Source organism: Mustelus asterias, chromosome 9, assembly GCF_964213995.1.
Source record: "Mustelus asterias chromosome 9, sMusAst1.hap1.1, whole genome shotgun sequence".
NCBI classification, from domain to species: Eukaryota; Metazoa; Chordata; class Chondrichthyes; order Carcharhiniformes; family Triakidae; genus Mustelus; species Mustelus asterias.
Window position 1 is genome coordinate 88176205 of NC_135809.1, and position 14271 is coordinate 88190475.

Genomic DNA, 14271 nt, shown 5'->3' on the forward strand with positions numbered 1-14271 from the left:
CCTGCGGTACCCCACTCGCAAGAGCCTGCCATCCTAAGAATGACACGTTTATTCCTTTGTTTTCTATCCTGCTAGCCAATTGTCAATTCATACCATGGCAGTACCTCCAATCCCATGTACTCTAATTCTGTTTCTTATCAAAAGCCTTCTGAAAATCCAAATACACTACAACTGGTACCCCTTTAGCTCTGCTACAAGTAACATCCTTAAAAAAAAGGTTTGTCAAACATGATTTCTCTTTCATAAATCCATGTTTAATCTGCCCAATAATATTATTATTTTCTAAGTGTCCAGTTATCACATTCTTTATAGTAGGGGACAGCATGGTAGCACAGTGGTTAGCACTGCTGCTCACAATGCCAGAGACTTAGGTTCGATTCCGACCTTGGGTGACTACCTGTGTGGAGTTTGCATGTTCTTTCTGTGTCTGCATGAGTTTCCTTCAGGTGCTCTGGTTTCTTCCCACAGTCCAAAGATGTGCAGGTTAGATGGATTGGCCATATTAAATTGCCCCTTAATTTCTAATGATGTGTAGGTTAGTAGTCTTAGCCATGGTAAATTTGTGGGATTATGGGATAGGGTGGAGAGGAGGGTTTAGGTGAGATGCTCTTTTGGAGAGTCAGTGCAGACACCATGGGCCGAATGGCCTCTTCCTACACTGAAGGGATTCTATTTTCCCTACTACTGGCATCAAGTTAACAGGACTGCAGTTCTACATTTTCTCATGATCCTTCAAAGTCTCTCTAGCAATCCAGATGGCTCAACTCAGGAATGTGATGGAATACACACTAATTACCTGGGTGAATGCAGCTGCAACGTCAAGGACGGAGCAGTTCACTTGATTGATGCCCCAGCTACTGAACTTAAAATTCACCTTATGTATATCTATCTATTTGCAGGATGCTTGGGAGCATCTCAATAAGTTTACTTCAAAGAACAAAGAACAATACAGCACAGGAACAGGCCCTTCGGCCCTCCAAGCCTGCACCGATCATGTGTTCCTAACTAGACCATCCGTTTGTATCCCTCTATTCCCAGTCTGTTCATGGGGCTATCTAGATAAGTCTTAAATGATCCTAGCATGTCTGCCTCAACCACCTTGCTTTGTAGTGCATTCCAGGCCCCCACCACCCTCTGTGTAAAATACGTCCCCCGCATATCTGTATTGAACCTTGAACTTGTGACCCCTTGTGTTTGTCATTTCTGACCTGGGAAAAAGCTTCCAACTGTTCACCCTATCTATGCCCTTCATAATTTTATAAACTTCGATTAGGTCGCCCCTCAACCTCCGTCTTTATAGGGAGAACAACCTTAGTTTACTCAATCTCACCTCATAGCTAATACCCTCCATACCAGGCGACCTCCTGGTAAACCTTTTCTGCACTCTCTCCAAAGCCTCCTGGTCCTTCTGGTAGTGTGGCGACCAGAACTGGACACAGTATTCCAAATGTGGCCTAACCAACATTCTATATAACTGCAACATCATATGCCAACTTTTATACTCTATTCCCCGTCCAATAAAGGCAAGCATGCCATGTGCCTTCTTCACCACCTTTTCCACCTGTGCTGCCACTTTAAGGAACTGTGGACTTGCACACCCAGATCCCTCTGTGTGTCTATACTCCTGATGGTTCTGCCATTTATTGTATTGCTCCCCGCTGCATTAGATCTACCAAAATGCATCACTTCGCATTTATTTGGATTAAATTCCATCTGCCATTTCTCCGCCCAATTTTCCAGCCTATCTATATCCTGCTGTATTCTCTAACAATATTCATCACTATCCGCAACTCCAGCAATCTTTGTGTCATCCGCAAACTTACTAATCAGACCAGCTACATCTTCTTCCAAATCATTTATATATATCACAAACAGCAGAGGTCTCAGTACAGAGCCCTGCGGAACACCACACACTCACAAGACCTCCAATCAGAAAAAGACCCCTCCACTGCTACCCTGTCTTCAATGGCCAAGCCAGTTCTGTACCCATCTAGTTAGTTCACCTTTGATCCTGTGAGATTTAACCTTTTGCACCAGCCTGCCATGAGGGACCTTGTCAAATGCTTTACTAAAATCCATGTAGACGACATCCACGGCCCTTCCCTCATCAATCATTTTTGTCACCTCCTCAAAAAACTCAACCAAATTTGTGAGGCATGACCTCTCTCGTACAAAACCATGTTGTCTATCACTAATGAAACTATTCAGTTCTAAAGTGTATAGATCTTATCTCTAAGAATCTTCTCCAACAATTTCCCTACCATGGACGTCAAGCTCACTGGCCTATAATTACCCGGGTTATCCTTGCTACCCTTCTTAAATAACGGGACCACATTTTCTATCCTTCAATCCTCTGGGACCTCACCTGTGTCCAGTGAAGAAACAAAGATTTCTGTTATAGGCCCAGCAATTTCACCTCTTGTCTCTCTCAGTAATCTAGGACAGATGCCATCTGGCCCTGGGGATTTGTCTACCTTAATGCTTCAACAGCAACTTCCTCCTCAAGACCGCTATAACTGAAAAGGATAAGAGCAGCAACTTGCACGAATACCTCCTATTCCAACTACAAGTCAACCTTTATCCTGACTTTCTTCATTGTTCCTCGATCACTATTTTGGAATTCTCTACCTAATACTATCATGAGAGAAACATCGCTATAGGAACTGCAATGGCTCAAGATGACCTGCCACAACTTCTAAGGATGAACAATAATTGTGACTTTGTTTGCAATAGCCACATATCGCACCAGATTAAGCCTTGAAAGGGGTTGGTTTGAGTTGGATTAGATCAGGCTTCCAAAGGACACATGGGGCATTTGTTAACCCTTTAGAGTGTGTATCATAATATTGATGGAGAGTGGGTTAAGGGAATTCTTGTAATGGCGTTGAAATTGAGATAAAGATTGGAGAGTCGTGCTGTATTGACCTAGACTCCCAATAAGGGAAACCAGAGGCACAGGAGATGAATGTTCCATTGCAAATGCTTGACAATGAAAGGGGTGAGGCAATATTGGAGATTTACTCCTCAGAATCAATTATGTATATCGGCTGCTGGGTTTTTTAACCTACAAGAGGACTTGTTTAGTATATATGGTTTCTATCTCTGATGGTACATCCACTATAGCTATTCACATTCAATCACAGCAACAAGTTGAAAGGAAACATTTTTCTTTCTAGTTTTCTTCCTGCCTCTCTTGAAGGTGTTGGCTCCTGCTGTGATATAATTTCCAGATTATCTCAATCCACTGAACTTTATCTTTTCTTCAATTTGAGCTTAAATATTGGACACTAACACACCATTCATCTGTGGGAGGCATTACATCTGAGCCCCTAATCCTGTGTTTATCCAAAATCTATTCTTGTGCACTTTCCAGCAGGGAACACTGAATACTGACCAGGAATACAGATCTCTGGATGATTTTTCTCCAACCTTGCCAATAGCAGTGCTCCTATTGCTGAACCTGCTGACTTAGTACAGATCAGGGATTGAATCTGGACTCGTTTGCTCTGTGTAGTTCATTACCAAACTGAATTGTCAGGAGTCCCAATGCTGGTCTATAACTTATGATTTGTAAGATAAGTCTAGCGGTGAAGGTCCATCATTAATCACTGTAGGTAATAACTTACCAAGCACGGTCACCTTACAGGAGCACTTGGCCTTCCCCAGGGAGTTTTCAGCCACAATTATGTATTCATCAGCATCCTTTATTTCTGCACTCGGAATGGTCAGTGTACAGACACCATTCGAGGATGTGTACCAATATTTGAGATTCTCGGTAATGAGGATCTTGCCTTTATACCAGGCAATGTGTGGCCTTGGATTACCAGTAAGGGCGCAACTCATAGTGCAATCATTGCCACGGTGAACTGTGTGGTCCTTTAGTGGTGTGGTGAACTCAGGGGCATGGTTCCAGTCCTTCTCCTGGTATTCCTTAAATTGGAGGCTGAAACGTTCTAGTGGAAGGAAGGAAAAAATTTGGAGCAAAAAACAAATAGCATTTGAGTAGTACTTCATCACTACCTCAGGATCTCTCAGCTATTTCATTTCTTTAAAGTGAAGTCACTGTAACATTTGCACAGCAGCTAATATGTGATATCCCACAAACAGAATGAATGAAAATGAATGTTCAGTTAACTGAACGATCAGTTAATGTGTTTGGTATTATTGAGTGAGAAAGGAGCAGCTGCTCTCCCTGCTCTTCTCTGAATAGTGCCATGGATCTTTACTAACTGCCTGAATCACTGGAATGTGTGTCAGTATAAAATCTCATCTGAAAGACAGCACCTCTGAAAATGCACTAATCCCTCAGCACTCCAACCAATTGTCAGCATTAACTTTGTTCCAAATCTGTGGGGTTCAAGTTCACTGACCTCAAAAATCTAGGTTTTAAACTTGCTCCTGTCCCATGATCTGGAAGCACGGATAACTTATTGATGTTTTTCAGTTTATCAGTACAAAAGCAGACATTAGAATGTGAGCCATTCCTTCCTCTGTGCTAAACCAATCCCACCATTTGTTCTTCTACTATCTTACCACCTGAACATTAGAATCATAGAATATTTACAGCACAGGAGGTGGTAATTCAGCCTATCACATCTCTGTCAACTCTTTGCAAGAGCAACTTAGCTCGTCCCACTGTCCCACTTTTCCTCAGAGCCCTTCAAATATTTTCTCTTCAGATAATTATCTGAATTTCACAGTAACTTCATTGCAGTCTTAATGTAAGCCTTACTTTGACTAATAAATAAACTTTAAACTAATTCTCTTTTGAAAGCCACAATTGAATCTGCCTCCACTACACTCTCAGTGCATCCCAGATCCTAATCATTTGCTGTGCAAAAACGTTTTCTCTCATATCACCTTTAGCTTTTTTTCCATTACCTTAATCAACATCCTCTAGTTTTCATTCCAAGGGAATAGTTTCTCCCAATCTATAATTTTAATTCTTCACTCAACCTTCCCTCCGATCAATCTCCTCTTCTCTTAGAAGAGCAGTCCCAGCTTCTCCAATCTATCCATGAAATTGAAGTCCTTTATCTCTGGACCATTTTTGTAATCTTTTTTGCAAACTTCTCTATAATCTTCAGATCTTTCCTAAAGTGTGGTGCCCAGAATTGGGCACAATCCCCTAGTTGAGGCTCAGCCAGCATTTTATAACGGTTCACTATAAATTTTCTTTTGTACGCTATGCCTCTATGTATAAAATGCAGCTCTGCCAACTTTAATGATTTATGCATATTTACCCCCAGGTCCCTCTGCTCCTGGACCAGTTTTTGAATTTTATTCTTTTTCTACTCATTCTTCCTACCTATCTGTATTAAATTCTGTCTGTCACTTGTCTGTCTATTCCACCAACCTGTCATTGTCCTCTTGAAGTTTATCACTGTCTCCCTCACAGTTCACAATATTCCCAGGCTTTTCATCATCTACAAATTATGAGATTATGCCCTGCACATTCAAGTTTAGGTTATTAATACAGATCAAGAAAAGTGGTCTTAATACTAATCCCTGGGGAGTCCCACTATTACCTTCATCCATTCTGAACAACAGCCATTCAGCAGTATTCTCTGTTTCCTGTCATTCAGCTAAATTGGTGTCAACTTTGCGGACAGGCCTGTTATGAGGCACTTTATCAAAAACCTTTTAGAAGTGCATCTATGCCACGTCAACTGCACAACCCACTTCAGCTTTTCACTGCAAATTTGCAGTTCCCACGTTCTCTGTCAACACCTCTTTTTAAATTGCTGGTAACATTTCAGTGCTGCCATCCACACACACTCATTGTCCCATGTTCTTCATTCTTCCAAATCAGGATTACACAGTTGCTGCAGTGTGAGTGCAGGGTGTGGTGACAATATGTGCAGCACTAGCCAAGCTGAATTTTCAGTTTTCAAAAGATGTTCATAGAAAAGCATATAATATTTGTTGAAAATGATGTGGGTGGAAGATGTTGCTCAGAGGCTCTGCACTGTCCTGTCAGTTATTCTGAGCAAGCTAAAGAGCATCTCTGTAAAAATGAACAAGGACAGAATCCATGTACAAATACAGCAGCTCAGTCATGTCTATTCTATAGGTTACTCAATCAGGACAGAATCCAAGTCCTTTGAAATTGTAGCCTGACATTACATCCAAATTATAGAAAGTCAATAAACTCTGTTTCTTTTCACAATGGAAAACTTGTTCAGATTATTATTTCACAAATGGGAGGTACAAGAGACACTTTTTTGTCTGAGTAATTATAACACAAATAGAGATCAGTCTCCCCTTCCTCTCGGACTATATATGTTTAACTATTTTCCACACAGTATTGTGTATATGTTCACCCTCAAGCCCCAAGGCAAAAGAGATAGCTACATAGTGCAGTTAAAGGAGCACATTTAAGATACACCAGGAGACATTGCTCTTGGTAAACTGATGCATCTGCTTTGTGTCAAATCTGTCTGTGTGAGTTTTTGCAGCCTTGTGTATTTGCTTATATATTACTTGCAAAATTAATGAAATGTTGCAATTTGAAAAGTTGCTGTTGTTTAGTTTTCATATGGAGATTGTAATGTATTTCTTTCTGGCACATGTTTCCGAGAGTGTACTCTAACAAGCTCGGAAAATGAAGTTAATATGAGAATGTGAATGTCTGTTCATCTGACAATAAATGGAAAGAGCTCCTCTGATCATTTGTTAGGGAGTATTTTATATTTACATTCATGCTCAAAATATTATTTCAGACTTCTAACCCTAAATGAAATCGAGAAGGGACAGGAAGGCAAAATGTTAATAGTTAAAACTGGTCTTAAAATTTAACAGTTGGTTGTATCTTGGCTTGTGTGTTTTAGTTTTGTGATTATAGATTAGATAAACCTAGAGTTTTGTTTCATAATATTTATGTAATTTAGCTTAAGAAAATGCCAACATTCAAACAATAGCAATTGTTTAACCTTACCTGGCAAACTCTTACTTATGTATTTGTGAACTTATAGATAGAGAGGCAGAGGTGCCTGTACACTAAAAATAAATGTATAGAACTCCCAGTGTGGAAGACCAAATGTCTAGCAGGTATATCCACTACCAGAAGCAGGGATAATGCAACTAAACCACATCATCACAACAAAGGTCCACCCCTATAATGAGCTGCTGATAAATGATTAACCACTAAAAATGGAGGTGGACACAGAGGCTGCGGTCTCCATTATCAGGGAGCAGACATATGTTCACATCCCAACTGGTATTCAACACCTGAGCTTAGAAGACGCAAAGGCCAGACTAGCTGCTTGTAAATAACTCCTGTGATTCACAAGCAGCAATCAGCCCAACTCCCAAGAACAAAGCCTGATGGGGTGAGATTGGCTCCAGTGGATCAGGCTGAACTGATTGGAAATCTTCAGGTTGGGTGTGGTGGTGAAGTCATCAGCAGGTACCCTGAAGTTTTTCAGGAAGGACTTGGAAGAATAAGAGCAGGCCTCTTTACCAGCCATGGAGGTGGCTGCTGCCAGTGTCGAGCAACAACTCAAAGCTGACCGAGCAGCTCCCCTTCTGGGTAATGAGGACACAATCTCTCAGATGGAAGTGGAGGAAGCTGAAGCAGAACTTGAGGAGGAATCTACATCAGTGGCTTTGAGATGCTCCCACCAGAAATGAAGGTCTCCAATTCGGTTCACACCACCAGATATGGTCCCACCTTCGACTGAGCTCAGACCGATTGCCAAGAAGTGGAAAGGACCTTCTCATGGTGGGGGTACTGAGGGAGAGATGGATTTAAGGGGAGAGGGAAGTTATGGTGGCTACGAAGGACATGGGGGATCACCAATAAATCGCCTTGTGGGCTTTGTGTACTATGAACACCTCTACTGAGGAGGGGCTCACCCAGTGGGAAACCCAGTCTACCTCAACCCAGTCTGGTATTCTATAGATCTCCGCGCTTGGACTTGTGAGCTGTAAGCCGCGGATGCAGCCCTTCTCCATTTTGTAAATAAAGGTTTATGGTGATGGAGGACTGGCCTTGGCAACACAATTACATAAGTGTTGCAGTTGTTACTTACCTAACTGGTGAAGAGGAATTACTACATTGGCAATGAGGATTTAAAAAAAGTTGTTCCAAAATTGTGAGTATAAAGTCAGTGAAGAATGTTTGCAGATATGCCCCTAGTCGAATGGATAGATCCTTTTGATGCCTCTGTGGAAGATTGGTTACAATACATTGAACATATGGGCTACTATTTTCAGGCCCATGGAATAAAGGAAGAGGGAAAGGGAAAGGTAATCTTTCTGAGCTTATGTGGGACCCAGACTTGCAACTTAATATGCAGCATCACATCCCCAAGCATGCCCGACCTCAAGGCATTCACTGAGATAGTTGAATTAGTGAAAACACACTATCACCCAAAGCCAATGGTTATATTGCAACAACTTAAGTTTAATTCAACCAGGAGAGCCACTACGGAAACTATTGCAACTTATATTATCAAGTTAAGACAGATCTCAGCACTGCGACTTCAGAGCTGGTCTCAGCGATATGCTGATGGATCATTTAGTCCGCAGGGTAAATAATGAGACCATTCAAAGGAAGCTATTAGCAGAGGCAGAGATAAATTTTAAGAAGGTGTGGAGATAGCGCTGGTGATGGAGAGAACATAAGAACATAAGAACTAGGAGCAGGAGTAGGCCATCTGGCCCCTCGAGCCTGCTCCGCCATTCAATAAGATCATGGCTGATCTTTTCGTGGACTCAGCTCCCCTTCCCCACCTGCTCACCATAACCCTTAATTCCTTGACTGTTCAAAAATTTATCTATCCTTGCCATAAAAACATTCAGTGAGGTAGCCTCAACTGCTTCACTGGGCAGGGAATTCCTTTATGTGAAGAAGTTCCTCCTCAAATCAGTCCTAAATCTGCTTCCCCTTATTTTGAGGCTATGCCCCCTAGTTCTAGTTTCACCTGCCAGTGGAAACAACTTCCCTCCTTCTATCTTACCTATTCCCTTCATAAACTTATATGTTTTTATAAGATCTCCCCTCATTCTTCCGAATTCCAATGAGTATAGCCCCAGTCTACTCAGTCTCTCCTCATAAGCCAACCCTCTCAACTCCGGAATCAACCTAGTGAATCTCCTCTGTACCCCCTCCAGTGCCAGTATATCTTTTCTCAAGTAAGGAGACCAAAATTGTACACAGTACTCCAGGTGTGGCCTCACCAGCACCCTTATACAGCTGCACATAACCTCGCTGTTTTTAAACTCCATCCCTCTAGCAATAAAGGACAAAATTCCATTTGCCTTCTTAATTACCTGCTACACCTGCAAACCAACTCCTTGAGATTCCCGCACAAAGACACCCAGGTCCCCCTGCACAGCAGCATGCTGCAATTTTTTACCATTTAAATAATAATCCATTTTGCTGTTATTCCTACCAAAATGGATGACCTCACATTTACCAACATTGTACTCCATCTGCCAGACCCTCGCCCACTCACTTAGACTATCCATATCCCTTTGCAGACTTTCAGCGTCCTCTGCACACTTTACTCTGCCACTCATCTTAGTGTCATCTGCAAATATTGACACACTACACTTGGTCCCCAATTCCAAATCATCTATGTAAATTGTAAACAATTGCGGTCCCAACACTGATCCTGAGGCACACCACTAGTCACTGATCGCCAATCAGAAAAACACCCATTTACCCCCACTCTTTGCTTTCTGTTAGTTAACCAATTCTCTATCCATTTTAATACATTACCCGTAACACCGTGCACCTTTATCTTATGATGCAGTCTTTGGTGCGGCACTTGTCAAATGCCTTCTGGAAATCCAGATGTACCACATCTAGATTCCTCATTGTCCACTGCACATGTAATGTTCTCAAAGAATCTACCAAATTAGTCAAACATGACCTTCCCTTCATGAACCCATGCTGCGTCTCACCAATGGGACAATTTATATCCAGAGCACTGAGAAGGGTGCACAGGAGTTTCACAGAGCACAAAATGGAACGGTTCATCAGTTAGGGCGGGAAGCTACAGTCAGCAGTGATGGCAAAAATGAAAATGTAATTTTAAAACAGAAAGCAAATGCAGCCACAAATACAGAGATAAAATTTCAAAGAGCTAATGAATCATCTAGGATTGAAATAGAGTGTGATTGGTGATCACTCCCCTGAAGCCAGCAGGTATAAAGAGGCTGAGTGCTTTTCCTGCCACAGGAAAGGTAATTTAAGGCACCAAAGTAAAACCGTTAAACTGGATGGAGATCTTCCAAATACGGGAAGGGGGACTGCCTGAGTTAACGAAGAAGTACGCAAACTTTTTTTGTGACAAATTGGGTAAAATAAAGGGCCTCCAGGTGAAGATCTATTTCGATCCAGAGACAACCTCTTGTTTCTTTAGAGCAAGACCAGTACCATATGTGTGAAAAGTTGGACAAAAAATTGAAGAGATTGGAAGAACTGGACATTATCCAGCCAGTTCAATTTGTGGAGTGGGCAGCACCCATAGTCCTGTAATAAAGCCTGACAAGATCGTCCGCATTTGTGGAACCTACAGATTAACAGTTCATCAGCCTGCCAAGTTAGTTAAGTATCAAATCCCAAAGACTGAAGACATGAATGCAAAGCTGGCTGGAGGTCAGTTTTATACAAATCTGGATATGAGCCACACATCAGCAACTTGAGTTGGATGAAGCTTCCTAACGTTATATTATGATAAACACACACATAGGTTAACTTCAGTACACATGCCTACTCTTTGGTGCATTGCCAGCATATGCTCTTTTCTAGAGAACTATGGAAAGTCTGTAAGGATTGCCACAAATTGTAGTATATCTGGATGATGTTTTGATAACTGGATTTACAGAAGCTGAGCACCAAGCTAACATAGAGAATGTGCTCAACAGACTTCAAGAAGCTGGAATTCATTTCAAGAAGGAGAAATGTACTTTTCAAGCCACTTAGGTAGCCTGTCTTGGGTATTGCATAGGTGCACAAGGATTACGCCCCATAGAAGACAAGGTCAGAGCAATAAAGGAGGCACTGGCCTCCAGAAACACATCTGAACTCAAATCATTCTTAGGAACGGTGAATTACTATGGATGTTTTCTACCAAATTTGTCGATATCATTGGCCCCCTTGCATATGCTGCTAAAGAAGCACCAGCATTAGTCCAGAGAGAAGCTATTAACAGAGCAAAGCAATTGTTACATTCATGGAGTTTATTGGAGTGCATTTTGATCCGTCTAAGGAATTGGTGTTAACCTGTGATGCCTCTTCATATGGCATTGGTGCAGTATTGTCCCAAAGGATGGATGATGGATCTCAAATACCTATTGGGTACATCTCGTGAACCCTCTCAGAGGCTGCAAAAGGCTACCCTCAGGTTGGAGTAAAGAAATTCCATCAGTATGTTTATGGGAGACACTTTCCCATTGTTAAGGACCACAAACCACTCTTCGGTCTTTTTAAAGAAGACAAAGCTATTCCCCCAATCGTATCGGCAAGAATTCAGCATTGGGAGTTAATTCTGCCTGCCTACAAATAGACATTCAAGCACCAACCTGGAGCACATATCGCGAATGCGGATGCACTTAGTTGCATACCTTTTCCAGAGAGTGTAGCACTTTCCCCAGTACCACAGGAAATTGTTATGGCTTTGAATTTCTTGGATACATTGCTGGTTTTGGTGCAGCAAATCAAGTATTGGACCAACAAGGATCCGTTGTTGTTCAGAGTGAGACACAGACTAATAGGGTGGACAAGCAAGCCAGTTTTTGAAGAGATGAAACCACATTATATACAAAGGGATGAATTGAGTTGCAAAGATGGTTGCCAGAATTTTACCGCCTCACCTGCCTGAGGCTTATAAGATCCCGCCCGAGTCCAATGGAGAATGCCGTTCTGCAAGCCTCACCGGGGCGGACATGCTGGTAAAATTCCAGCCAGTATCATACTTTGGGGAGCCAGAGTAGTTGTTTCTGTGCCCGGAATGGAGTAGCTTCTAGTCAAATTGCACAATACCTGTCTGGATACATCTAAGACGAAGATGTTCTCCAGTGGTTATATCTGATGGGCTGGCATTGATGTCAATATTGAGAGCCTAGTCAAGCACTGTGAACAGTGCAAAATTGCAACAAAGATTGTCTGCTGCAGCCCCACTGCATCCTTGGGAGTGGCCCGGCTGGCCATGGGTACAAGTCCATATTGATTATGTTGGTCCATTCATGGCCACAATGTTTTTGCTCCTTGTTGGTGCACATTCAAAATGGATGGGAATATATGGGATGAAGTCTCCGACATTGCACACTACAGTTGAGAGAAACTACGCCATTGGTTTTCCATCCACAGAATATCTGAAATTCCAAGTGTCTGAAAATAGAACAGCTTTCACAAGTGCTGAGTTTCAGAACTTCAATGGCCTCAATGGTATCAGGCACATTAGGACTGCGTCTTACTACTCAGCATCCATTGAACTGAGCGAGCCATCCAAACCATTAAGTCTGCCCTACAGAGCAGTCAGGAAGGACCCTGGAGACCAGAATCTCTCAATTCCTCTAGGTTATAGGACCATTGCACGTTCAACAATGGGAATCCCATCGGCAGAGTTGTTAATGAACCGTTGTCTCAGAATGAGACGGGGCCTCATGTTTCCAAATCTGCAGAGGATGGTAGAGGCCAGCCAAAATGGTCAGAAAACAAACCATGATTCATGTAGGTCAACGCGGCCATTTTCAGTGGATGAAGTCATGTATATTAGGAATTTTGGAAGTGAGTCGAGTTGGGTCCCTGAAGCCGTTGTATCCAAAATTGGACCCCTGTCTTATCAAGTGGACATAGAAGGAAGGATTGTCTGGAAACATGTAGATTATTTGAGAGAGCGAGAGATGCCCCAGCAGCCAATACAGCCATCAGGAGCTATATTGCCATCTGGGAATGTTGTCGACTATCCAAGCATTGAAGTATCAGGTCAACATGTTACAGGCGTGACTGATGTCCCCATGGAAGCAGATAAAACTGAGATGCCTGTGCCTGAAGTGAAACTTGTGATTGTGATTTCTACTGACAATGCTCCATTGGAAGTACCTGAGACTGAGGAGTTATGCCGCTCCACTAGGAATCGGAAACCACCTGAAAGACTTAATTTATAATGGACTAGATTTGTGTGTTAAATGTTCTACTATCGGAGACTGAGTTAATCGATTATTGTCAATTGTATAAAAGAACTTGGAGGGGGAGGGATGTGATGACTGTCCCATTAAGGATCAATCTGCAGTGTAAGGGTCACATGAGCCAGGAAACCAATCATGGAGCAGGGTGGAGGATTACCCTGGTAAGCAAGGGTTTCTGTCCCTGAACTTTCTTGAAAGGTGACTGGCAGCAATGAGGTTGTAAACCTCTATTATAGTTATATGTGAATCAACATTGCAGTCATTGTTTGCTTAACTGGTGAAGAGGAATTATTACAAATCTTCAACTCACTACAGGGAACACCATACTAGAATTGCTAGTTCTTTTAAATAATTTTTGGTTGCCACACATCTGGGATGGGCAGAAGCATCAAGGGCTTACCTTTGTCCCTGGCAAGATACCATGGTTCCTTCAAATCCAGTGGGTCACTGTCTCCAATATCATTCCGAGCAATAACCCTGAAGAAATACTTTCTGCCTGGAAGGAGACCTGTCACGGTATACTTATTGCCAAAGACACGGTCTGATACAGTGTACCAGGTTGCAGTGCTGGCATCACGCTTCATTATCACATACTGTACACGGCCGTCCTCAATGTTATCTGGGGTGTGGTCCCAAGAGAGGGTGACTGTGCTTGGAACTTCTTCAAGCAGGTTTAAGTTAGTGGGTGGCCGGGGAAAATCTGAAAAAAAAGCAAATAGGCAACACTTATTTAGTGGCTTCAAGTATGATGACTTAGTAGTATTGGCTATAACCTAACCAAAATGTGCAAAGCAATCCATTAACTGCCTTCAAGTCCCACTCCAGGTATTAAACTGCAAAATTAAGGGTGACACATCAGTGCAGTACTGAGTGATGAATGACTACAGAGTCAGAGGTCCCATCTTTTAGACGAAATGTCAAATTAAGACACTGTTTACCTGATCAGGCACAATTCAATGAAAAGCAGGGGAGTTCTCTTGGTTCCCTGATCCAATGCCCAAACAATATCAAACAAAACATAAAAATTAACTGACCAAGCAACAACATTGCAGATGTTACAGGGAGAGCCTTCCCAGCAAGGGTGCAGTTCATATCTGGGAGCTTTTATTGCCCAGAGGGGCAATAGGT

General features: G+C 42.2%; 1 protein-coding gene across 1 annotated transcript in view; it reads right to left on the reverse strand.

Annotated features, from left to right (window-relative positions):
- The window catches only part of LOC144499157 (immunoglobulin superfamily member 22-like), an 86603-nt gene that overhangs the window by 1705 nt on the left and 70627 nt on the right, over nt 1–14271 (reverse strand). The window contains exons 20-21 of the mRNA XM_078221236.1: nt 13544–13843; nt 3627–3953 (exon numbers count right to left, since the gene is read on the reverse strand). Coding sequence (XP_078077362.1) covers nt 3627–3953; nt 13544–13843 — 627 coding nt within the window. The remainder of the gene's footprint in view (nt 1–3626; nt 3954–13543; nt 13844–14271) is intronic.